This window comes from Protopterus annectens, chromosome 6.part0 (genome assembly GCF_019279795.1).
Source record: "Protopterus annectens isolate FY-2018-M chromosome 6.part0, PAN1.0, whole genome shotgun sequence".
NCBI classification, from domain to species: Eukaryota; Metazoa; Chordata; order Ceratodontiformes; family Protopteridae; genus Protopterus; species Protopterus annectens.
In genome coordinates this window covers 804,995,519-805,023,018 of record NC_056737.1, presented here as the reverse complement: position 1 = coordinate 805,023,018, position 27,500 = coordinate 804,995,519, and the positions used below count along the sequence as shown (strand labels likewise).

General features: G+C 39.0%; 2 protein-coding genes across 3 annotated transcripts in view; one reads left to right on the top strand and one right to left on the bottom strand.

Annotated features, from left to right (window-relative positions):
* Window positions 1-10,434, bottom strand: part of TRMT5 (tRNA methyltransferase 5) — a 283,193-nt gene extending 272,759 nt beyond the window's left edge. Inside the window, exon 1 of one of the 2 annotated variants that reach the window (XM_044074480.1) lies at window positions 10,325-10,434. In XM_044074480.1, coding sequence (XP_043930415.1) covers window positions 10,325-10,329 — 5 coding nt within the window. In that variant the 5' untranslated portion in view covers window positions 10,330-10,434. The remainder of the gene's footprint in view (window positions 1-10,324) is intronic. The other variant, XM_044074481.1, reaches the window with a different exon arrangement.
* A 204-nt stretch (window positions 10,435-10,638) lies between these two features.
* Window positions 10,639-27,500, top strand: part of SLC38A6 (solute carrier family 38 member 6) — a 1,040,054-nt gene continuing 1,023,192 nt past the window's right edge. Inside the window, 1 exon segment of the mRNA XM_044074482.1 lies at window positions 10,639-10,746. Coding sequence (XP_043930417.1) covers window positions 10,663-10,746 — 84 coding nt within the window. The 5' untranslated portion in view covers window positions 10,639-10,662.

Below are 27,500 nucleotides of genomic sequence, written 5' to 3'. Positions count from 1 at the left end.
CATACACATTTATATATGTGTGTATATGTATATATATATATATATATATATATATATATATATATATATACACACACACACACACACACACACACACACACACACACACATATATATATATATTTATATATATATATTTCTATACACACACATACAAGTACATGTATAATATAAAATGCATACATATTACATATACAAGCCAGTGACAGTACTTTGGTCACAATCATTTATCAGAATTGCTCTTGCAGCTCATTCAGAACTTGCTTTACAAGACTTAACACCACTAGGATTTTGCACAGTATTAAAAACCACTATTTCTACAGACTGTACTGCTAATAGATAACAGCTGCAAGTCACGTGTAGGGATGCCTATTAATTATTTTTTCTAAGGATACTGAAAAAATTAGTAATTACTACTGCGGTGGTGGTGCTGTGGTAGTGTTGTCGCCTCACAGTTAGACGTTGCCCGTTCGATTCTCAGTTAGAGCGTCTTCTGTGTGGCGACATGCATGAATGGGCCTTCCTTCGTTGAAGGTTGTGCGTTAGGCCCGGCAAGCCAGCACGTAAAAATCTACTGCCAATCATTAGCGGACCGGAGTTCCGCTGTGGTGACCCCTAACCGGGAAAAGCCGAAAGACACAAAACAACTTCTTTCGGGGGTCCACTCAGTGGGCATATGAAAACACAGGCTGCTAAAACAAAATGCTTATTTTTCTATAAATGGATGTATGACTGTGATCAGATGCATGAATACGTGCAAAATAATTGCCACTGTAGTGTTCTTCAACTCCTTTGTGAGCTTCAATGGTATAGAAGGTTAAAGCCATGACTACAATGCAGGCAACTACAGCTCGAGCAGTGGCTAGGGCATCTGTTGGAGCCAGCACAGGAGAAGAGAGATTGATGCAGATACCTGGCTCACATCTTTTCCAAGAGGTGGGGTGGGGTGCATGTTTAGGTACTCGATTCCACTGAGCATCCACAGTGTAGACTAAAAGGCACACAGACGTGCCATCCATAAGACGGGCAGGGTACCCACACAGGAAGTAAAACCCTTTGCTGAGCATGCTCAATGCATGCCAAATACTAGAAGGGATCGGGAAATGCAAATAGGGGTTAGGGTAATATGTTAAAAAAATCTACATTTGATGGCTGCCTAAATAACAGCTGCCTCCTGGTTGACCCTCACCCTCTGGTGATGTATGGAAAGAATGGAGAAATTGGTGGGTGGGAGACTGACTAGCAAGCAACAGGGGCAAAGATGGCAACAAAAATGCAATTCATTCTCTTGCTGTCAGACTCATATAGCCCAACCCATGACAGCAACATACACCTCAGATATCCTAGTATGATCAAATAAATGAAATACACATAAAAACTGGCCACATTAATATAAATGAGTTCACTGCTGTCAGGCAGTCCAATCCAGTGTAACCACACACAGACACACACACACACACACACACACACACACACACACACACACACACACGTGCATACAATACCCAACAACTACAATGTGAAAATAATTGCAAAGCATGGACCAAGAAAAAATATCTTTAGTGACATGCAGTATGGATCTTGCTTGTCTATATTCAGCTATGCTGTTCCTGAGGAATATATAGTAAGTAGAAAACTATTAGACTGTAAAGCATTTAAGGAAGTGCAGCCTGTTTCTGCTACAAGAGAGGCATTTAAGTAAGTGTAATCTGTTCCTGCTGTAAGAAGTATGTAAAGACTGGGAGCAAGACTATAACTAAGAAAATGCTTTGTGCTGTTGGCTTTCTGGCAGTATCTTGTGGGCCATATTATTAACACTTCACAAAGATGCTGGTAGGCCACCCTTGCAGTAAAATATCATACATTGTAGTTATCCTTATTCATGTGGCGTATGTTTTGTATAAAATCCAATGCATTATGGAAGAAATTAGCCCGGGTTGATAAAGAACACTGGGACTCCCCAGAAACCATGGGGTTCCAGATGCCCTAAGGCACATTTATAGTCCCCTCCAACCATTTGATCTAGAGGTGGCCTATATCAAAAGCATGACTAGGGAAAGAAATTCATTTTTTTTCCTTCAAGGAAGAAATAAATATGTCCAGAGCTCAGTACTCAAAGCTAAGAATAGCAGTTAGCAGTAAAGTGAGAAAACAAATACTTAACAGGACACATAAATCATATCTGGGAATATTGCCTGCTTCCCTACCACCTCCGAAAGACGAGATAATCAACTTTGGTGTACCATTCATTTGCCAGACAGGAGCAAGAGTGAAGAACATGTAGCCACAGCCATATATTTCAAATTGCGGTTGTCATATATCTATAAAGAATCCCCTGCCCCCCCCCCAAAAAAAACGACCACCTTCTGTGTACCCCTCTGATGTCAGACTGGAACAACAAATAGAACACACTAATATATTTCAAGATGTTGATGTCAGACAAATATACAATGCATACCTCCTTACCTCTATCCCCAAAACACAGCCACCTGCATAAACCTCTGATGTCTGACTGTGAGAAAAGTGAAAAAAAGAATAATCATTACAATATATTCCAATTTGCTCCACCAGGACAGCATACTGCTCCTAGTCAAGCTACAGTGACCTGTGCAAACTGTTGAGGTCAGACTGTGAAGAAAGCTAAAGGACAACAATGGGATTCTATTATTAAATGCTCAACTTCTCTGTTCTTTTTCTCCCTATTTAATGTCCTTGCTACAAATAAACAACAATACAGCATTTAAAATATTTTAAATTGACTGTTTCTCTCCACTAGAACCGTAGCTTACTGTACTGTGGTAATTTAATTTCCAAAAAACTTTTATCCCACCCTGGAAAATGTTACAGCTCCCTGTTTTTTCCCCTACCCATACAGAAAGTAAAGGCTAGAACAATTACAGCAGGTAACAGCTCAAATTACCCTTAGCACTTTGACAGCTAGGGAAGTTAGGTGTGAAGGAGAATGGGAGATGAGTCAAAGTAGTATAATTCAGGCTTTATAAAAGACTGCAATTTAGCAATTCTAAAATGAAGCAGCAGTAAAAAGCACTTTGAAAGTCTGTTCTGTGCTATTTGCAGGGTTTGTGTTTTAAGTAGTCTTTGAACGGCATGAAATGTTACTTAAAATGAACTGACTGAAAGACAGCAGTATATGCATGTAAAATCAGTGCAGTGATAGGAGCTTCAAGATGAAAATGGCCTGTGTGATGTAATTTTTTACAGACAGGCACTGCATTGTGGGATACGTACAGGCAGACTAAAGAATCAGAATTACTTCAAGATGCCAGATCCCAGGTGGTCAGCCTCAGAACTTACGTATAAAAATATTTAAAAAACTGTAAATAGCCCCAAAGTGGTGTTAAAATGTAAGAAACACCAAACCATGATGAAATAAACATGTTTTTTGAGTCTGTGGGTGCGGTTCTCCTTTAAAGAAATAATGATAATAATATTACCCCCATGCACACCTTTGAGGTCTGACAGTGGGGAAAATTAAATAATGAGTGCACTGTTCCCATCCTTCACACAACCTATAGTGACCTTCCTAGCACATCTCTGAACAGGGCTGGTAACAGACTAAGCAGGGCCAAGGGTAAAGGCCCCTAGAAAACCTGTGTCAAAATTCACATATATAGCAATGGGTGTGGCAGCCAGTTTACTATCAAATAACTGAAAATCAAAAGACTGGATCCCAAAACGACTGAAAATTCAAAATATTGAATGATGGAATTTGCCCCGTCTCCACTGTCATGCGATTTTAGAGTTGGTATATATATATATATATATATATATATATATATATATAGGGGTTGTGGGCGCAGCCCCCCACATGAGAGGAGCAGGGGGGCTGGCCCATTGCATTAAAAATGTATTCAATATTTTGAATTTTCAGTCTTTTTGGGATTCAGTCTTTTGATTTTCAGTCATTTGATAGTAAACCATGGCAGCCACCTGGCCTCTAAAAGCCCTGAAAGGTCTAGACAACCTGTGATGCATTTTATGTTCATAGGTAGGTACTAGGCTATCGGCCCAAGGGCCTAAGTAAGCCTAGCCAACAAAGTTCCCTGGCTTACATCAACCCAAGAAAGTTAATTTCCTGTGCCCTGTCGAGCAGAGCCACAGAAGTGATCCCCGGGGTGTATTTCCTATTTCCCATCCATTCATCAAGATTTTTCTTGAAGAGTGTTAATGAGGAACATTGCTTGACATAGTTGGGGTAGCTTGTCCCAGAGTATGGGAAGTCTCTGGGACAGGAATCTATCCCTCCAGCAAGTCATGTTTATTGTGGTGACAAGGTTTAGGTCCCTAGAGCATGTAGCTCAGAGGTATTGGGATTTCTTTAGGTGTAGCATGTCCAACAGCTCTGGGTTTGAGACGATCAGTGTAGGGCATCTGTTTGAGGCCAGTAATCCTCTTTGTGAGGTACTTCTGTGGCCTTTCCATCTGCTGCAGATGTCTTGTGAGGTACATTTCAAAAGGGGCGTTGTACTCTATAATGGGTCTAATGAGTGTCGAGTAGAGAGGAACAATGACCTCTTTTTTCCTGAATGAGAACCCTTTTGCGATGAGGTGTGCCATGTAGAAGGATTTCCTGACTACTGTGGCAATGCGTTTACCAAAGGAGAGACTACTGTCCATCTGGGTCCCAAGGTCTCTTATCACACATTCGGTGTTAATAAGACTTCCGCCTATGTGGTAGTTCATGGGTACAGAGATTTTACCAAAGGGGATAACAATGCACTTTTTGGCATAGAGCTTGAGGCCATGGCTCTGACACCAGGCATCTGTCACAGTAAGGCTCTTCTGTAGGATGTCCACATCATTTGGGGACTCGACTATAGCTCCTAGTTTGCAGTCATTTGTGAACTTCGTTAGCCAGAGGCTTTCTGTGTTAACCTGTACTTCAGAGAAGTAGATACCAAACAGAAGAGGTCCCAGGACTGAACCCTGTGGTACTCCACTTGTCACTGATTTGAAGTCAGATTTGGAGTCTGCAACTTTTACAGTGTGGGTTCTGTCAGTGAGCCAGTTAGCAACCCATCTTGCGACATAGGGATTTATACCTAGTTTAGTGAGTTTAGCTATAATTCCAGAATGGGTGATGGTGTCAAAAACCTTGGCAAGGTCAAGGTAGGCTGTGTGAACCACCTTATCCTTGTCTACAGCTTTGTTGACTGCCTCAAAGAAGTCAACCAGGTTCAGAAGGCATGATCTGCCTTTCACAAACCTGAACTGGGTGGGGTCCAGAGTTTGGAGGTATGTCTTATTTTTTGAAAGTTAATGGCATATTAACTGTCTTTTCTTTCTATTACCCAGAAGCCTTATGTTTGTGTCAGACAATATTATGTGTTCACATGTAAAAAAAAATGACAATATTTTTTTTCCACAAACACATGAGGTATTAACATCCCACTTTGGCAAATCAGGTCTATCACAAGATGCACTGATTTTTGCAAATACACAAACACACTGACACTGCCCCTCTCAAGCAATTTTTATCACTAAATATGCAAACATACATACAGTACATGCTTACCTACAGGCAAACTGAAGGAATGGCAAGTCATCATGTCTAAAGTGAAACGCAGAACTTCTGGATAAAACCCACATAAATAAAGGGACAGCATGCAGACTCCACTCAATGTGTGTGTTAATACTGCTTCTGTCATACCAGATCCATACCTCTGTAAAAGCAATCAAACAGCAGAGACACACTTTGATCAACATACACATCAATTATAGCCACTTTAATGACTGTGCACACCTCAGATGTTTAACTGTGATTAAAACATGGCCCCTGTAAAATATTCAAATTTACTTTACACAAACACACTCTAGTCCTCTAAAACCAAATTACTGACTGAGACAGGATACCTCCACCCACCATTTATAGCAAAGTTGTTGGCTGTGTACACCCCAGAAGCCCAATTAAAAGTACTGAAACCAGTATTGTTTCATATAAACAGAAGACAATGCATTTATGCAAATCAAATCAGCTTTGCAGAGCTAGATTAATAAGCAAATGATAGTAGGGTCAGTTATTCTCATTCACAGACCCACCCCATAGCCAGCAATTAAGCTACTTTTCTGTGTGTATACATCTGTGATGTCCAGCTATAATACAATAAAAAAGAAAATATTTAAATGAAACAGCCGCAATAGTACATTTCAACTCCATTTCACAGAAACACACACTTGCTTGTCCAGTCCTTAACTGTTCTCTACATATCTGGCAGCCTGCAAGATTTGTGGGCTTTCAGCTGTCTTCTATTTGCAGTTTACCTGTCTAGATCTTGGACAGGATGGAGCAGAAAGCCTGCAAAATGAGTGGTCAAGTGCACAGCACCTTCTTCCTAGTGCACCATAGCTGCAACCACTTTGATCAGGGAGGTGGACACCGTAAAGAAACATAGTATGTCTCTACTCTAGAAAAACAAACATGTAAAAGTGTTGGTTAAGTGTTCCTAACCAAATGGCATCCTAGGTAGCTGCCTAGTTCATCTGTGCGCAAGGCTGGCCATGGCTCCCCCTACATGTCAGGCAAAGCAATATTCTTGCCACTTTCAAAGTTTAGCTTGTAAATGGATGGACAGTCAGCATTGACTATTCACTGCAACCACGTATAACTGATTTGTATAATTTGTATTTTCTGAATAGGACAGATCAATTACCTAGGTGTAGGAATTAGCTGTTGTTGTCTTTCGGCTTTTCCTGGTGAGGGGTTGCCACAGCGGAACTCCGGTCCGCTAATGATTGGCAATAGATTTTCACAAACGCCAAGGTGCCAGCTCTACGTTCAACCTTCAACGAAGGCATGCCCATTTACGCATGTCTTTCGAACGCCCACCCAACCACAGGGAGGACCATGCAGACTCCACACAGAAGGCACTCCCCACACTCCAGCCGAGAATCGAACGGGAGAACCTCTTGCTGTGAGGCAACAATGCTACCGCTGCACCACCGCGGAAGTCAGGTGTAGGAATTAGTATAAAACTAAAAAAAGTATTTAATTATTATGCTTCCCATAAAATGTAATTTAAGTAACTAAAAATCCACAACCGTAACCCAAAAACTTTAACCTTAACAAGCTACCTGATTTTACATTGCATTAAGCTTGTTCGGTAGAATGTATGTATATTATGTTTAAAAATATATTTGTGTGTGTGTGTCTGTATACACATACATATATATATATATATATATATATATATATATATATATATATGTATACATATACGGTATACATTCATTTGATCGGCCGATGGAGTGCGGTCGGAAATGTCGCATTCGGTGTTTTGTACGACATTCCGACCATTCGCCACTTTGAAACTCGACATTACGATTCGGCGTTACACCCATTCCAGGTTGGTGTGGACGCTCAAATGAATGTATACCATATATATATATATCTACTTCATAAAATTGCAATTTCATAATGTTGAATTTCGTAACATTGAGACCATAACACTGAAAATTCAAAACACTGAAAACTCAAGCGCATTGAAACTATGCTTCATAACACTGAAAAATACATTGCACAAGTAAATAATATCACCTCCACCTACACCACAAGCTAACTAACAAACACACTTTCTACTACGTTTCTGCAAGGGTGGCATCCTCCTTGTGGGGGGTTCTGCCCCCTACACTCCCCGTAAATTAAATATACCAACTCCAAGGTCACACTATAGTGGAAAAAAAGTTAATTTCCTAACCTCAGTGTATGGTGACTGTGATACAGTGAGGTTAGGAAATTAACTTTTTTCCACTGTAGTACAATCTTGGAGTTGGTATATTTAATTTATGAGGGGGTGCAGGGGGCTTGCCCCCCTATAGAAACATAGTAGAAAGTGTGTTTGTTAGTTAGGTGTTGTTATAGGTGGAGAGGATGTTATTTACAAATGCATTGTACATTTCAATGTTATGAAGCACACTTTCAATGTTCTGAGTTTCCAATGTTTTGGGTTTTCAGTGTTTTGGGATTTAGATGTTATGGTCTCAATGATATGCAATTCAACGTTATGAAATTTCAATGTTATGCAGTAGATCATCTATCTATTCACACACACACACACACATATATATATATATATATATATATATATACACACACACACATTTAAATATACATCATGTTTTTCTGCATAACTAGTCTGAACTATTGTTATTGTTTATATCTCCTGCAGTTTTGTTTCTGAAATGTTTTGTATTTCACTCGAGTTAAGCTTGAAATTGGTCAATACTGAACAGTGCATAACCCTGATAAACAAATACAAATAAATCAAACACTAACCCTAACACACTAAATCCAACCCTAAAATCATAACTCTAACTATAAAACAGTAACCCAAAGACACTTTAAAGATTCTTTTATCCAAGTTTGCTTTACGAGACTAGCAGTAGATGTGGTAAGCTTCAATGTTAACTACTAACTGCGCTATTTAGGTAGAGCATCACCTTAGTTGCTAAAAGTAACCATTCCTGAGCATGTCATATTTCACCTCATATTTTTGCCCTGAACCATATAAAATGTTTGATTTCCTGATAATCACTGAGGATTATAGTCAGTCAGTACTTCATAAGTAACAAAAAAGCCCCCTGGGGCTGCAAACTAAGTTATGCTTCTCAAATGTACTTGACAAGTTTTGATCATAGTCTTCTTTTTCTTTTGGCTGTTCCCATTAGGGGTCGCCACAGCCAATCATCTGTTCCCCTTTCTTCCTGTCCTCTACATCTTGCTCTTTCACACCAACCACCTGCATGTCTTCTCTCACCACATCCATAAACCTTCTCTTACACCTTCCTCTTACCTGGCAGCTTCATTGTTAGCATCCTTTTCCCAATATACCCAGCATCCCTCCACAGCACATGTCCAAACTAACGCAATCTCGCCTCTCTGCTTTGTCTCCAAACTGTCCAACCTGGGCTGACCCTCTAATATACTTATTCCTAATCCTGTCTACCCTTGTCACACAGTGCAAATCTTAACATCTTTAACTCTGCCACATCCAGCTCTAACTCCTGCCTTTTTGTCAGTGCCACTGTCTCCAACCCATATAACATAGCTGGTCTCACTACTCTCCTGTAGACCTTCCCTTTCACTCTTACTGGTACTAATCTGTCACAAATCACTCCTGACACTCTTCTCCACCCTGCCTGTACTCTCTTCTTCATTGCTCTTCCACAATTGCCATTACTCTGAACTGTTAATCCCAAGTATTTAAACTCATCCACCTTCGCCAACTCTACTCCCTGCATCTTCAACATTCCTCTAGCCACCCTTTCATTCACACACATATATTCTGTCTTAGTCCTGCTGATCTTCATTCCTCTCCTCTCTAGAGCATATCTCCACCTCTCCAGGGTCTCCTCAACCTGTTCCCTATTCTCACTACATATCACAAGTTTTGATACTCTAGTGTTATTTTAAGGGACATAAGTAGGATTGAGCATGAGTGGCCAAGTACATAGTTTGACAACCAGAGACACATATGCCAGTCCTTAGAATTTCATGTGTTCTATTGTTCAAAACATACACATTTACTACACATCATCTGTTGTTTTGACTCTTTAAAAGACTATATGCAAATTGTCACCGATTTTGGGCCTATGCCCCCCACCCATTATTTTTGGTTTTATACAGAATTCTACAGCAAATAAGTTATGGTCTTGTTGACATTTACCTTGTATCAGCCTGTGAACTTCTAAAAGACTTATGTACCACCCTTGCTGCATATCAGACCCTTACAAAGAGAAGGCTGTTAGCCATACCTCTCAATCTCTTAGAGCAAGAAATCTGGACAAAGCCATAAATAAAACTGGAACAGCCAAAAAGTATGGATAATTTTTTACATATTGCTCTTACAAACGTTGCCGTAAAAAAACACAATTTTATGAAAAATGGACCAAAAATATGAGGCAAAAATTTGGACATTCTGTGAAAATCTGTACAGTTGTCAATGCCATTAGTCCACATTTTATTGCTACAAAATCTGACTACGTCACATACATGGATTGTAACAACCACTATACTTTTAACTACGGATTTTTTTTCATATCCCATCTGAAAAGGGTTGTACACATTACGCCTAATTTATCCACCAAAACTCTCCCTTCGTAACTCACGTGGATTAAACTAAACATCCATTTACACAGCAGACGACAAGGAAAAGCACAACAATAAAGTCTAAACTTCTTTTTATGCCGGGCAACTTATATTTTTTCCAAAATAAATGAAAAACTTGAAACTATAAATGCTACGGATAAGTTGAACAGCTGATTAAAAATAACCAGGTGTTAATATAAACGGACAAAACAGCTTTACCTCATAGTTTTAAACACAATCGTAGGCGCTGGACTTAAACGTAATAAATAAGCGCTACTTCAAGAAGCGTCTTACTGGAGAGCCCAAGTAAACGTTTCCATAGTGATAAGGAGTTTCTGCATAGTCAGACACTGATCGGTGGATTATTTCTGCTTGGAAGACAGCTAAGATCATCCACGTGTGTTGTCACATTCCATTTGTCACGTGCCAAAAGTCTGGAAAACAGGAAGTTTGAAGCAAACTAGAAACTGTAGCTTGTAGCATGTCATTGAATCCGTAGCATTTTACTGATTCGTTTTGTAGTTATCCATGAACAACGTGATTTAAGTCAATTAAACATGTACAGCGATGGATGTGTTAATTCCGTTCAGGAGCACGGTGCATCAGTTCCAGAAGAAGAGTACACACCGCTGCTGGAAAATGTAGGTGTATGCTTACATACTAAATGTCTGTCTGTTTGTGTTTAGGTTGCATCGCTGAATCTTAGTTTATTATCGTCCTTGCTGAGATCATGTTATGTAGCAAGTTTAAAGGAATACATTTTAATTAATGATATTGTTCATATACAATATAACTGTGTTTAGTATTTTTCGAAACTGTGTTTACTAGTTTTCGAATCTGTATTTTTATCACACAGAAACAAGGTAGAGCTCAGCAATTTATGTAACTTTTCTCGAAGCTTTGGCTGCAGCAAGCCCAGTGGGGCGTATATGGGGAATCCGCACTCAACTTCACAAGGGCTATGATTTTTTTTTCTTTCAGGCGTAATTCACATTCTTAAAAAAAAAAATATATATATATATATATATATATATATATATATATTTGTGTTTATGTATTTATTTATGTATGTATTTAGGTAAATACATTTGCAAAGTCGCCCAAGGGTGTGGTCAGGATTTTCAAATTTGCACTCAAAATTCTCACGGTGCCCCCCCCCCCAGCTACATTCATGGCATCCATGCCTGATATAAATTTTGCCTTTTCTTTTTCAGCTGGCAGCCTTGATCATCAAGCTGCCATCCCACTGCTCAGCTGACTCATTCATTCCCCTTTGTCCAAGGGCTCAGCCTCATCTTATGGGTTTTCTTTGGCTTTTCTACTGTGCCTAGAGATGAGAGTTGAACATTTGTGAGTGATGCCATTATTCTTGGTGGCCAGAAGTTTTTTTTTTTCCTTAGGCCTCTTACCCATCCGCTACATGATGTCATCACAGTTAGGCAAGGCAGGCAATGGGAATAAGTTTGAATGTGTGCCCTATCCAGGCCCATAAGATGGTTAACCCTACTCGTAGTCCTTCTGCCAAACCCAGCCTGGTAGTTCTTCACTGAGTTCTGACCTCCACCAGAGAGGGAGTTAGCATGGCCCCTTTTATCTAGGATAGGCATGCCCATCCTGCTTACCCTCAACATCAAGCACTCAAGCCACTTAAACTCTGATCACTGGGGCCATAATAAGGATTTTATCCCTCTATGTTACCAGAGAGGCTTATGCTTCATACAATTTATAGGGACATTTTCTGCATGTTTAGATGTTTGGTTTTAAATTGCACCAAGACTTTGATTTCAATTGACAGACAAAAAGCTACAGCCAATTTGCAGTTCAAAGTATTTATCTTAACATTTCAAATACTTGAAAAAAAATCACTTTTAGTGACAGAATGATAATGCTTTTAATTTTCACAGTCCAGATGCTTTGGAAACTTTGCATATAGGGAATATTCATAATCCTTCTAGTTTGTACATAAAAGAGGAATCAACAGTTATGATGTGCACTGTATTTACTCCAGCAGCACAGTAATTTGAACTTTTTTTTTGCAAGTGTAACCAGGGATACAAAGCAGTTGCAATCTATCAAATTTTCATGAATGTAAAATAGAAAAAAATATGCATGTAGTGAAAATATAAAACATTCAAGTTTGTGTCAGAATTGTCGGGCATGACATGGTGACCTTTGGTACAACAACACTAATTGTGAGATCAGAGGCATATATATATATACTAAGTTTCAAACTGTGCTACCTCAGAATATTCCAGATATTCTGAGGTAAAGAGATTGTGATATCTGAGAGTATTCCCCTTATTCTGAAGTACAGTGATCTTGGAGTTAGTATTTGTAAGTTTCAAGGGTGTACATGCATAGCCCTCATGTTAAAGTGTGCAGTGAGTGAAGCTTTCCTGCAAAACTGCCTTAACTCATTATAGCAGGGTGATGCCTAATGATATTGTTTGTTCATATTTGCATAAATAATTCCAAAACTATGCTACATACTAAGTATGAAAAGGTTTTATCTTAAAACTTATATAGTGGCAAACAACGGTATTCCTATCTGACTTCTTATTAAGGCAGGAAAAGTTAAATAAATTTTTGTTCATATACCATGTATTTGTATTGTCATAAATTTCATCATTTTCTAAATATCTTGGCAACCAAGTAGCACATACAGGACTGCTTAGGCCCTTATGAAAGGTTTCAGCTGGGTGAACAAAATGCTGCTGACAGTATATGTGTAACTTGAGTGGTTGGTGAGACATTGTAAGTTGTTTACAAAATTTTACAAACCCAATAGTTAATGTATTAAATGTGACATAAAATCCAGTTTAAGACCTAGAACATAAAGAATGCTACCACTATAAAAAGAGTTTGTCATTTACATTTAAGTTACCCCATAGTTCGAGACAAATAGCAAACCAAAAGGCCCAGTAGCACACAAAAGTCAATGCTGGAAAATAGCCAAAATAATGTAGAAAAATAACCAGCAAGGCTACCATGACTATAAACATACACTTTTTATTAAAACACAGATAAGCGCTTTCGCTTTGGCTAACGCTTCTTCAGATCCATACAAAACAAGTTAAAAACACACTTTTAAAGTGATACAATGTTTAACTTTAACTTTAAAAGTGTGTTTTTAACTTGTTTTGTATGTTTATGGTTGTGGTAGCCTTGCTGGTTAATCTTTCTACATAATTCAAGAGAGATGAACAGTTGTTTGAAATGTGAGGACATCATTTGATTTTATCAAAAAGTTTAGGCTCCGCCCTTTGAAAGTTACAGTGCCAACTTCTAGAGCTCTACTGGAGGGGACTGAGTTAATGGCAGTATAATACGTTTCAATATTTACTGACTTAATCTGCCTTTCAAGCTTAACTTTCAAAGTTGCAGGACTTACAGTTATAGGCATTGCACTTTTAATAGGAATCCAAGTTATTCCACAGTCAAACAGCTGCAGAAAGGCAAGCATCATTCTTAACAGAATTTGTTTCTGCACCTGATCTGCAGCACTTTGCTGCAACTAACAGCAAAGTGAACTGTGCATGTGTTTTTAAACTTAGCATTATCTAAGATGTTACAACCCAACCCCATGTGCAAACTAGGAAAATGAGGGCTGATACCAATGCCTATTACCTAAGAATAAAAACAGAATGATACTGAAATCAAAAGAAGGCACTAACATGCTCCCCAAACATTAACAGTGAAGTGGAAAATGAAATCATGGAAAGTGAATTTAGCAGAATAGAATTCCCTACAGTAATGATAATGTTATACTAGTCCCCATACAGTACAGTACACTTGAGAGAACTGCATGTGCCCCCCTGCCCTATGATAACTAAATATCTTGACTGTTTGTCTCGGAGTAAATTTACTGAGATATGAATGATGTTGTGGCAGTTCATTTATTGTGCAGAACAGAATTAACAGTTTACTGAGATTGCACAAGAACAAATGTAAAATGGCAGGCTACAAAGGCTAACTTAAATGCAGGGAAAACCAGTACTTTCTCCTCTTTGGTGTTACATTTTGGAATGTACTCTAATCAAAGTTCACACACTCTTTACTGACAGAAAATAATGCAATGATCTGTTCTTTTTTCCTCAGTTGAATGACAACTCAGATTGTTACACTTCTAAGCATGTTTATGATGATCTCATGCTGTAATACTCTGTAATTTTCATTCCATAGTAATACTCCATGACAGAATTTGTAATAAAACCATTGACAAAACATGACAGATTGCCTGTATGTTTCAAACTGCACTCTTTTGAAAGTGTCTCTTGTTCATACTGTAACTTTCATAAACAAACCTCATCTATCCTCCCTTGTCTCTATCTTGAAATAAGCACAAATATTATTTTCGGCCTGGCTTACTTTTTCCCACAAGGCAGATATCCCTTCTGGCCTAGCTTACTTAGAAGTACTCTAATTGTACTTGAAGAAATCCATTTGACACTTGTACTTATTTTTTCCTGTTATCAGTAAATGGAGTCTAGTGTTACCATTTCACAGACTGGTGGACCCACATGTTCGGATACTTGCAGACTTATCAGCATGGCCGGCCTTAGGCATAGGCCATCAAGGGCGCCACTCTAGCAGGGGCACTTTTCCAGTATTTATTTGGGGTAGGTAGACCAGGATGGGGGCACCAGGTGGTGTGGTGGGGCACCATGGAGCCCATTTGCCTAGGGCACCAGTTGACCTAAGGCTGCTCCTGCTTATCAGCATGATTGGTATAGTGTAAAACCATGGACAGAGTAATAATGGAGCTTGTGGAAAAATGGTATGGGAACTATTCTACTAGATACTGAGCCACACAAGTTTGTAAAGCGACATCTTTCTTAAATAGGTTCATAAATTAGTACTAGGCTAACTGCCCTTGTGGGCCATTAGAAGCCTTGCCAATCACCCCATGTGAGAATCAAACCGTGCACCTTGTGTTGGTGAAGTAACACCTTAACCATTATGCCAACCTCCCACCCTCTTGTTGCATTTGCTAAAAAAGCAAAAGCAGCACTTGATTAATGATTTGCCTGTCAGAAATATGAGACTTGCAGCTGCTAGTACTTTGAAAAATAAACTCTGATTCCACAAAAAAAAAAAATCACATTTTAAAACTCATAGTAACAACAATAAACCATTTTTTTTTTTGCAGGGAGGGCTTCACATCCTGAAAAGAATGGCCCTTGGATCCCGTAGCATGAGTGGTGTGTGCTGTCCACATCCCTGCTAATTCTGTATACTAACTCTGAGTTTTCTTTTTCTTGGAGTAAGAGAGAGATTGTTGGTAATACTACAATTACAGATTTGGTGTACATAGCCTAATTTTCTGTTAAGTGTTTGTCTTGCTACTCAGAAAAGCTACACCCTTGACTTGGTGTGCTACTCAGAGATTCCACAGACTAAAACATCAGACCTGGTATGTATCCTACCATTCATTTAACGGGATTCTTGTTAGTCTAAGTATTACAATCTTCATGCTTTCAATTAGGATGTACTGCTGTGGTTGCCTATCTTGACCATGTGAAGACAATTAACACTAGTCCACATAAGGGAATAATTTAATTAAAAGCAGAATATGTAATTCCATGCATAATTTATTTGGTGAAATACTGGTTAAGAAAAAAATAAAAAACTAGTAACCAAAAGCCACAATCAGGATTCTACTATAAAATAAAATATATTTATTTATGACCAAACCGATTAAGCGCTTTTGTCCTTAACACAAACAGGACTTCATCGGAATCTGGTTAGGTAACAAGCACAGGGCAGGGTGGGATGATTAGCACTGGAGTTGCAGCGGGTTCTGTCCTACTGTGACTTTCTTGAACATTCCTCTTACACATACATGTGGGAAATGGACGTTAGATACCTAAAAAAAATGATTGCAAAATGTATATGCAATTATTTAAGAAAGAGATCAAAGCTCTCCTCCCTGGTCTACATGAAAAGAGACTTGGAGGAGCTCTTGGATTATGTAGCCCAGGTGGGTATGACACTAGCCCTGAGCAGCATCCTACCATCACCCAGAATGATATCACAGTACAAGCAGAAAATGAGTTCAACAATTGGCCAAGTTTTTGGTGTCATTCTAAGGGGATCCAGTATCTGTCTGCTTGAGATGGCATGATTGACAGACCTCAATGCTTTGCCAGATATGGCCTGCATCTGTCTCCCCTGGGCTTCTGGATACTGGCCAAGGCTCTTGCCACTCCTATAGTACCTTTTTTAGGCGGTGTTCCAAAGACCAAATTACCACCGTAACAGCTACAAACAAATGCAATCTGAGGGTCATGCTGCTAAACACTAGAAGTCTAAATCTCAAAATGTACTCACTTGAAGCACTCCTTAAAATGGAGAACATCAACATTCATTTGTGCTGTAACAGAGACCTGGTTCAAGGCAACAGAAAGCATCTCTGTGCTACCAGGCTATAACTTATTCCACACCTTTCAGCCCCAGAACTTGGACCGAAGCTCCAAAGGCGGTGGTGTTTCCATATTCATAAAGGATGCGCACACCTCTAGACTGGTAGCCCAACATAACACATCAGAGATACTTCAGGTGCAGCTAACATTAGGTAAGACAGAGATTCAGGTCATAGCCTGCTATAGGTCCCCAACCACGTCCCAAGACTCGCACTCCACATTCCTAAGCTCTCTGGAGAATATTAGGGTCCAACCTAACACTCTGATACTGGGCAACTTCAACTACCCCTTCCATTAACTGGGAAAACTACTCGTGTACCAATACACTTGCCCAAAGTTTCCTGGAATTCATTAATTCCAATGGTCTGGACCAGCTCGTTCTTAGCCTCACTAGAAGTAGCAACATCTTTGACCTGATCATTACTACCATGGGTGACCGCTGCTCTAAACCAATAGTCAATTCCTCCCTGGTTAGATCCAACCACAAACTAATCACCTTGCAAATCCACATCCCTCCCACCCCCACCCCCACCCTCCGCAAAGGTAACTACCATGAAAAACTTCTCCACAGCTAACTTTGGGCTCCTAAAAACAGAGGTGGCTAACTTCACGACACCCATGCAAATGGAGAATAGTTGCATGATCACCGAATCATACACCAATGCACTATATGAACATGTACACAAATGCATGGATCTCGCCATACCCAATAGAACCAAGACGCTCTCCTCCAAAAAAAGGAAGCCAATCTGGTGGTTCCCTGTCATAAACAAACTCTACAACAGAAGGAGGAAACTGATGCGGAATAAGGTGAAGTCCCAAGACTAGAAAAACACCCTTATCAGCCTCAACAAAAAGTTGAGATCCCTCATCAAATCCTCTAAAGCTAGCTATGAAAACAGAATTGCAGCAGATAATAAAGACAACCGCAAGGCCTTCTGTAGTTATGTAAAGAATCTCCATGGCAGTAGCCAGATTTGCTCTGAACAACTGCACAATGGTACCTCCTATACCGAGCCAACCGATATTGCCAATATACTGGCCGACAGATTCAGTGCCAACTTTACACCCCCCCAAAGGACCATTCACAATACCAGTAGATTGCCAGGCACTCAGTAGTACTGCTGCACAGGTTAAAACAGCACTGTCCAAGGCCAAGAATACAGCTTCTATGAGACCTGACAATATCCTTGGCTGTGTTCTACATGAACTACAGAGTGAACTGGCACCTCACCTGTGTGCCTGTTCAATCACAGCCTCACCTCAGGCTTTGTCCCTACCGAATGGCGCACTGCTACAGTCATCCCTCTCCACAAAGGAGTGACTACAGACCCTGGGAACTATCGCTATAATTAGCCTTATGAGTCTGATATGCAAAGCTGTGGAACGCATCATCATGGACCTAATAAAACAGGGATATAGGGAATCTCCAAACTCTGGATCCCACACAGTTTGGTTTTCTGAAGGGTAGATCATGCCTGCTCAACTTGGTTGACTTCTTTGAGTCAGTTACCAGAGCTGTGGATGAAGGCAAGGTAGTTCATACAGCCTACCTTGATCTGGCCAAGACCTTTGATACCATTCCCCACTCAGGAATCCTAGAAAAACTCACTTAAGGTAGGCATCAGCCTCTATATCACTAGGTGGGTTGCAAACTGGCTCACAGATAGAACCTCACACGAATAAAAAACACTGGTGCAAAACGATGAAAATAGGTTCAGCGCCACAGACATGGACTGGTGAAAAATATTTTCTTTATAGAGTACAATAAAGAAAATATTTTTCACCAGTGTTTTCTACCTTGAAAGTTTTCTATTTTTCACAGATAGAACCCACAGTGTGAAAGTAGCTGACTGCCAACCAGTCATGAGTGGAGTCCCGCAGGGTTCGGTCCTGGGTCCGCTCCTGTTTGGTATCTACTTCTCTGAAGTCCAGGCCAACACGAAGGGACTCTGACTGACAAAGTTCGCAGACAATTGCAAGTTAGGAGCTATTATTAACTCCCTAGTAATGTTGACATCCTACAGAAAGGCCTCACTGAGACCGACTGGTGTCAGAACCATGGCGTTAAGCTCAATGCCAAAAAATGTGTCGTCATCCCCTTTGGGAAAAACCCGGTTCCCATGAATTACCACATCGATAATAGTCCACTGAACACAGAAGGCATTATAAGAGATCTGGGGACACAGGTTGACAGCAACTTCTCTTTTGAACACCACATTGCCACTATGGTCAGAAAGTCCTATGTGGCACATCTCATTACTAAGGGTTTTACATCCAGGAAGAAAGAGGTCATCGTCTCCCTCTATTCTTCCCTGATTAGGCCAGTCATCAAGTGCAATACCCCATTTGGCATGTACCTTACTAGACACCTGCAACAACTGGAGTGGCCGCAAAAGTACCTCACAAAGAGGATCCTAGGCCTTAAACACTTGTTCTATATGGACAGACTGAAAAACTCCAACTATCCTCTGTCTCATATTGCCTACTTATAGGCGATCTCTGCTTGATTTACAAACCCATGTCTGACCCAGCTCTATTAGAAATGCTACATCTAAAGAAATCCCAATTCCTCCATACCACACACTCCAGAGACCTCAGCCCCATTGCCACAATCAACAGAACGTGCTGGAGGGACAGGTTCATAACCCAGAGGCTGCCCATGCTATAGAATAAACTTCTCATACATGTCAAACAGAGCACCTCACTGGCCCTCTTCAACAGAAATCTTGATGAGTGGATGGGAAATAGAAAATTCACCCCGAGGATCACTCCAGTGGCTCTACTCGACAGAGGCACTAGGAACGAAGGTTGGGTGGCATGATGCCAGGATAAGCCTATGGGCTAGGGTTGTAAAGGCAGTAGGGCCATTAGTCTAGTACACACCTATACATTACAAAATTCTTGCAGTAGTAGTGAGTTTACTTTTAAAGCCAGTAACTGTAACACCGTGAAAGTTGGGAGGATATACTATGATTACAAATGAAATGGCCAAATCATGACATTATAGTTGAAGATTTGCTGACAATGGTAGAAAGAAATGACAACAAGATAGACTGTAGCTACCCCAGAGAGACCACTGGATCACTTTATATCTTACTGATCAGACCTGTTGCAAACTACAAGACAGCATTGTGCAGCTTTGAAGAAGTCACATAAAAGCACTTAAAAATGTACAGTTTCTTACTAGAAGAATCATAGGGCTAGAAAAGTGGAAATATTCAGAAAGGCTTCATGAATTATCACTAGATGTTTCCATACATTTCAGTGACCAGAAAGTGAATAGTGTTCTTGTGGGCATATTCATTGTGAATATTTTATAATCTATGTTAAAAGGTGCCATATGAGAAAACGAGGAAGTGGCAGATCAGGCTATCAGTAGTTGTACTAAACTTGGAAGATCTGAGCAAGTGACTGTATGCTTGGAAAAAAGTACTAAATGCTTATCTGTGCATGTCAGTTTGATGCTTAATTTTCATGCCTCCCAGAACGGAAATGAGTCTGAAACCTTTGGTACATTAAATTCATAAAATAGTTGGTATCCCACTCAGGAAACACTTAAAACGACAGCAACATTGTGCAGTGAACAGGACAGCTCAGAGTCCCCCACTCCTCCTCTTCATTTGTTGCATTATTTGGTTGGTGGGTTGCTTGATTACATGCTGTTCTTTACACGTTTTACCATTTTCTGTTATGCGTCTTCATCGGCTGATTTTCCTAATGCAGGTAACATGCAAGCACATAACTACATTTGCATGCACATGCATGTATTTAACTTGTTGCTAACTGTTAACAGCAAATTTCTACCAGAAATGTATAAAATAAAAGTAACTCAAAATATTCTTTGCGTAAGTGTTATTGTACAGCAGCAACCAACAAATGAAGTGTTCCAAACATATAGTCCACCACCACCAAAAAATCGTGATACTTTAAGAGCAAGATTAAAGTAAAGTGAAATAAATTACATTTGCAACATGTTTGTTTGTTGTACTTGCAGACAAGGCAAGCTGTATCAAAAAAAGTGAACATTCACAGTGGGAGCTGATTACCTTCCATTGCACCATCAATAATGTTGGGAATCCTACTTTCCATGAGTGTTCTCTCATTTTGATTTCAGCCAAAAGGAGCATTTGCTAAAATACCACCAGCAAAATGCAGATAAGCTCAGAATTTTACAATTACGTAGTTGCAAAGACATTTTTTATAAATTCATAGGTAAATACTAGGCTATCTGCCCTTGCAGGTCATTTTAAGCTTAGCCACTTTTCCTTTTTGTGCTTGAAATAACCTCTCCCATTTGGTTGTAGATTTGTGATGCAATACTGTCTGAGAGTTTTGTAATTGTGCTTGGAGTCTTAACAAGAAACTGCACTCCCAGGAAACTCTCCTCACTTTGGAGAATGATGATGTCTGTGCAGAATGATGATGTCTGTGGAGAATGATGATGTCTGTGTTGTTACAGAGACGTGGTTCAAGGCCGTGGAAGGCACTCTGGCAGTGCAAGGTTACAGTGCCGATCACACATTCAGACCACCCTCTAAAATGGAAAAAAAATGAAAGGAGAAGGTGTTTCCATTTACATAAAAAACAATCATGTCAAGATTGGTCGAGCAGGATGATTCACTTCAGCTATTCCACGTACAGCTGATCATAGGCAAAATCTCCCACATTATCATTGCTAGCTACAAGTCCCTGAACATGAACCATGAAAAACCCTCCTCGTACCTGAAGTTGCTAGAATCATTTATCATTCAACCCAACACTCTTCTCATGGGCAGTTTTGACTACCCCTACATAAACTGGGAAACTTACACGACCGCTAGAATGCAGACTCAGAGATTCCTAGACTTTGTTAATGCAAATGATCTGGAGCAGCTGGTCTGCACTTCACTACGGGCTCAAATATCCTTGACATAGTACTCACAAACATGGGGGAGCATTGCGCCCCCCATCTTAATGTCCTCATTGGTAAGATCAGATCTTAAATTGGGCTCCTTTGAAATAAATGTAGAATCCCAATCAAAATCTAAAATTGTAAATAATTTTTCCAAGGCAAATTTCCGTCTATTAACTGATAGCATAGGTAATTTTAAAGCTTCCCTCAACTCTGAAAACAAGGAGGCTTGTGTAAATGTATACACAAATGCCCAGTATAACCATTTAAACAATTGCATAGAAACAACAGTACCTGATTGAACTAAACCTAGGTCTAGTCAGAAAAACAGTTCACCCTGGTGGAACCCTGGCATAAATAGACTATACAACAGAGGAAAGAAATTCCTCTCTAGAAGTAACCACTAAGAAATGCTCAGGCTACAGCTCTGTGGAGAATGAAAACTTTTAATATAAACTCCGAATAAAATAGTAAAAAAATAAGCTGATAGATTAAGCACTTTCTTTCCGCTACCATCCAGGAATCATACTTGGAAGTAACATAGTAGCTTTTTAAATATCAAGTGACACATTAATTCCCTAAGTGACAATTTTATAGAAAGAGGATATGATAAAACACAAGTGAAGGAGATAATATAAGTGGGAATTCCATTGAGATGAACTAAAGCTAGACTTTTTCAAATGAATATAAGAAGGAAAAACGGGATATATGTATTAATAAAAATTCTAATCCGATAAGATGTGCATTATTTTATACCTGAAATGTTAAAGAGATTACTCGGATTATATATAAAATTGGGATATATTCACTACCAACAAGAAGATTAAAGAAATAGGTGATAAACCCGTCTTTTAGGTACAAAAATAAAAAGTCTGTTAAAAGAATGTTATGCCATCGTAGAGAACATTCAGAGAGGCAATTTACTGATATGGATAGTCACACAAACCCATGTGGTAACTGTAATTACTGTGAATATGTAGATACCAGGGGTATTTTTATACACCCAGTTATATGCAGGAAGTATAAGTATGCTGTAGAAGCTAATTGTAATAGCACTAATAATATTTATTTATCCAATTGCACTAGTTACCACTCTTTCTATGTAGGCAGAACTAACAGACGTATGAAAGATAGGATTAGGGAACTTCTCTATAACATTGGGAATATGAATATGAACAACGCTGTTGCTAAACATGTACATACAACCTCAATGGGTCATACATTCAAATTTTCAGTTATTGAAGTTATTAATATGGGACAAATACTTGGTGATATTAGAAATAACACAGAGTTAAACGAAACCAAATGGATTATTAGGTTATGCGCGGATGGAGAGAAAGGACTCCATGGAAATATTCCATTGAAACCAGCACTTAATGCTGGGTGATTGTTTGTTTAAGAGATAATTCACATGTATTTGGTTCCCATAATTTAACATACTGCACATTTCTCCCTTGTCTGTTGGTGTACCAACCATGTCCCCTACTTGTACGGTGATTAATTCTATCTATGTGGTAAAGTTTCATCTAGATTATATATCATCTTCCAGGGCAGAGGGGTAGTGTGTAGTATTTTAGAATATCATCACTTAAGACAGGTGCTGAAAAATATATGTGGCACTTGCCTCAGTACCATTATAGACTGTGAAAGCTTAGCATCCAACAGAAGGTATTTTAATGTTATTTATATTAGATCTTTACACGTATTAGGTAAATTCATGAATCATAAGTGTTTTATTAATGTATGTAGCTTGAAGCACAAGCTTTAAAGCGCATTTATGGAAGATGTATATATGAAATTGCAAAAATTTGCTTTTGCCATATGAGTAGGTAAATGTGGTAACTTGAAAATTAAATGAGAGACCTGAGGGTATTCTTTATATTCAAAAAGAAATAATTCTAGTTGAAAGTTAGCTAATACAAGTATATGTCTTTTAAGAGAAATTGCCTAGGTAAGATACTAAGTTACCTTTGACATAATAATTCTTTTAATTAGTGTGTATTGCCATGTGATTGGCTTTGAAGTTCTTAAAAAGTTTTAAATAGAGTGGAATTTGTGTTTTTTCTTTTCATATGGTCTGAAGAAGCAGAATGAATACCTATGAAAGCACTAACCAAATAATAACCTGGCCGTGTTTCGTTTCATCAGTACATTTTTTGTTTTCTTAAAAAATTAAAGTGATCAAAGCAATGAATGCACAATAGTTGCTCATAATACAAAATGCCTAAAACATACAAATTACATACACCATTGTTTCTAGCAAGTAAGTGTGCAGAAGCAATTAAATGACAGTTAAACAATGGCAGCCTGTTTCTTTAGTTCACTAACAATAGAAATAAAATCATTTCGCTCTGGTGGTGTAGTTGCATTTAACCGTAATTGTCAAATCATCTCACTACGCTATAACTTATTTTTCCAATCACCACTGTATACAGTAATGTTTTCCACCACCAACGAATTTACTGAAATTATCACAAATCAAAGAATGTTTGGCCAGTGCGCTTTTGTCATCCTTTTACGGATACTGTAATTATGTTGGTAAATTCTCTTATTTAGAGCTTTTTTGATTTTTTCCTGATACAAAAAAGCGGGGCAAGAGAAGCACCTGGCCAGATACACAATTTTATTAGACTTACAATTAAAATGTCTAGGGTTTATCCATTTTTAATGATGTCCAAATCTCTCTGTAGGCATAATTATCAATATATGAACATTGATTGCAACAACCACATCTAGAAGTGATGTGGAAGAATTCTGACCTAGCTGTAACAGTTTTTTCTAAAATTATTCTATTCTTGTACACAAAATAAGGTAATGCTGAAAATCAAACACTGTTACGGTCAATCCCACATGTTCCAATTTTTCCATATTACATGTTTGATATTTTCAGAATATGTTGAATAGTGTAATACCATATGCATAGAAAAATTGTCTGACAAAAATAATGACCCTGAACCTTTACCCCCTGTGGACTGGGTAATATGTTGAAGGCCAGCCTGTATGACTGGACCATACCTCTCCTTCCTAAGGTTGAGGACTTTCTTGACGTTCGTATCAATAAGGTCCTCAGGGTAACCCCTTTCACAAAACATACCCTTCAGTTTGTATAGCTCAACCAGACATTGCTCATCCTCGATGTTAATGAAGAAACTCTAATACATTGACTCATAATAACGCTTCTTTTTTGGTGCATGGGATGGCTACTGGTATAGTGCAAAAAAGAATTACTGAATGTAGGCTTCCGGTAGATGGTCATGTCAGAATTGACATGGTAACACTTCTTAATGCTCACATCAAGTCTGGCAAATATTAGAATTAAAAGTAGATTTTTGAAAAGGGGTAGATGTTTCCAAATTCCTAACAAATTCTAACATCTGGGAGGGGTCCCCTTCCAAACAATAAAGATATCATCCAGATATCTTAAATAAACCAAACATTCCTGAAAGTGGGCCATTTTGAATACTACCTCTTTTACCCACCATTAAAGAACAATGTTGGCATATATGGGGGTGCAAGCAGCCCAGATAGCTACTTCATTTCTCTGCTTGAAGTATTCAACATAAAGTAAAATTATTACCAAGCATCATTTCCATAACTTCGTGAACTAGTCTAACATCCACATGAGTAAGTAAATCATAATGTGAAACAGTCTCATCAAACCATCTTAACCCACACTTTTGGAGTATCATAAAGAACAAGTTTTTAATATCTACAGCAACTAATAAACATTGATCATCTTATCTGAACATGCCTAAGTTTGTCAGTAAAGTTGCACGAGTCTTTCAAAATATGCCGTACTGGTGTCAGTAGGTCCTTTAACTTAAAATCAATAAACTTAGCAAGAGGTTCAGTGACGGAGCCCCAAGAAAACACAAGTCTTAAAGGTGAACTTTCTAAGTCGGAATGAATCTTAGGGATACTGAATAATTGGGTTGTCAACCCTTAAGTACTGGAATAAATCAATCAAAATAATACCATCCAGCACCAGCTCATCAAGTTGTAAATTGATCATGCATGCGGCTGTAATTTCATTAACAGAAACAGTGTGATAAGTGTCAGTGTTTGCAAGAATGAAATTCATCTTCCCGTGATAGTCAGTGGTGTCCATTAGTACCATTCCTCCACCTTTGTCTGATTTCATACATTTAATCTTTTTGTTGGATGCAAAATCATCCAAAATAGATTAATCATGATTGGTAAGAATGTAAAAAAATGGGTTGCCTCTAGCATTCAACAGACCTCTAATCTCTTTTTCACACTTCCTTTCAAAGGTTTGTATAACTGGGTGTAGTGGAGGATTAAACACACGCTCTTCTGTTTTAACATACAGTCATTGCCATGAGTGACATTATCTCCTCCAAACAGCAGGTGCAAATTCATCTTTCTGGTAAACCTTTTCAGGCTGGCCAGAGTATCGGCTATCTTGGGTCTTCCATATGGAATAAAACTGAACCCTTTAACAAATAAGATGTGGTGAGCCAGGCCGATACAGATATCAGTAAAATTAAAAACATTAAAATTGTAAAAGGAGGAAATCGACAGAGTACTTTGATGTCAAAATAAAACTCCAGTTCTCGAATCAGTGCAACATGGGGACATGGGTAAAGTTCTCCCCACCAGTAGTGTGCTCTGCAGCTCCGCTTGTGATAACCTCATCTGAGGTGAACAGGTTCTTTGGACCCCTCCCACCCCATTTGTTGTCTAACTTCTTGGAACGCCTCAAAGTCTCTTGTACTAAATCGGAAGATTCATGTGAGTTGGCATAATGTCCATCAGATACAACACTGTCTGAAGCTGGACCCCATTCCCAATTGCTACTATGTTAAAAAGTCCTAGGTTTCAGATAGGCTGTCTTATTCTAGTAGTCAAGATCATCCCTCCAAAGTTTGTTGTTCTTTCTGGCCCTTAACAAAGTCATTTATTGATCAACCTTGGAAAAAATATTGTTGAACCTATCCTGAAACTGAAAGAATAATAAATCCTCAGTAACATTGTAATAGAGGATGAAATAATTGGTCTCAGCTGACTTAATTGTCTTTCATTCTCCCTAATAATTAGCTTGGTAAGTTCAATACCCATTTTGTCGAAAAGCTCCAAATGTTCCATATGGGATGGAGTGTTTTCCACGACCCCATTAGGGAACTTCCATATACACAAACCCCCTTGGGGACATGCTGCCACTCAATGCACTTCCTCAAAAAATAATTGCCATCTGTAACATCGTCAATTTAAAAATGTTTCTTTCCAAGGTCTGAATTTGTTTAAGGTTTGGGTGCATATTTCTGTCTGTGGGTGAATCAGGGGGTGTATCTATTTACATAAAAAAAAAAATCACACCTCAGGATTGGTCAAGCAAGATGACTCGCTTGAGCTGCTCCATGTCCAGCTGACCATAGGCAAAATTCCTTATCTTATCACTAGGTACAAGTCCCTAACCATGAAAAACACTCCTGATGCCTAAAGTTACTAGAATCACTAACCATTCAGCCCAACACTCTACACATGGGCAGTTTTAACTACCCCTCCATAAACTGGGAAACATACATGACCACTGATATGCATGCTCAAGAGATTCCTGGCCTTTGTTAATGCAAAGATCTGGAACAGCTGGTGTGTACTCCCACTAGGGGCTGAAATATCCTTTACATAGTACTCACATACATGGTGGAGCATTGCACACCTCCATCGTAATGTCCTCATTGGTAAGATCGGGTCATAAATTGGGCTGCTTTGAAATAAATGTAGAATCCCCATCAAACCTTAAAACTGTAAAGAATTTTTCCAAGGCAAATTCGTTTCTATTAAGTGATAGCATAGGTAATTTTAAAGCTACCCCCCAACTCGGAAAACATGGAGGCTTATGCAGAACTATATACGAATGCCCTATGCAATCATTTAAACAACTGCATAGAAACACAGTACCTGACTGAACTAAACCCAGGTCTAGCCAGAAAATCAAGTCACCCTGGTGGACCCCTGGCATAAACTGAGTATACAACAGAAGGAAGAAATTCCTGTCTAGAAGTAAGAGGGAGGGTGCACAACCGAAAAAAAAAGAAACACATCATTAGTCTCAATA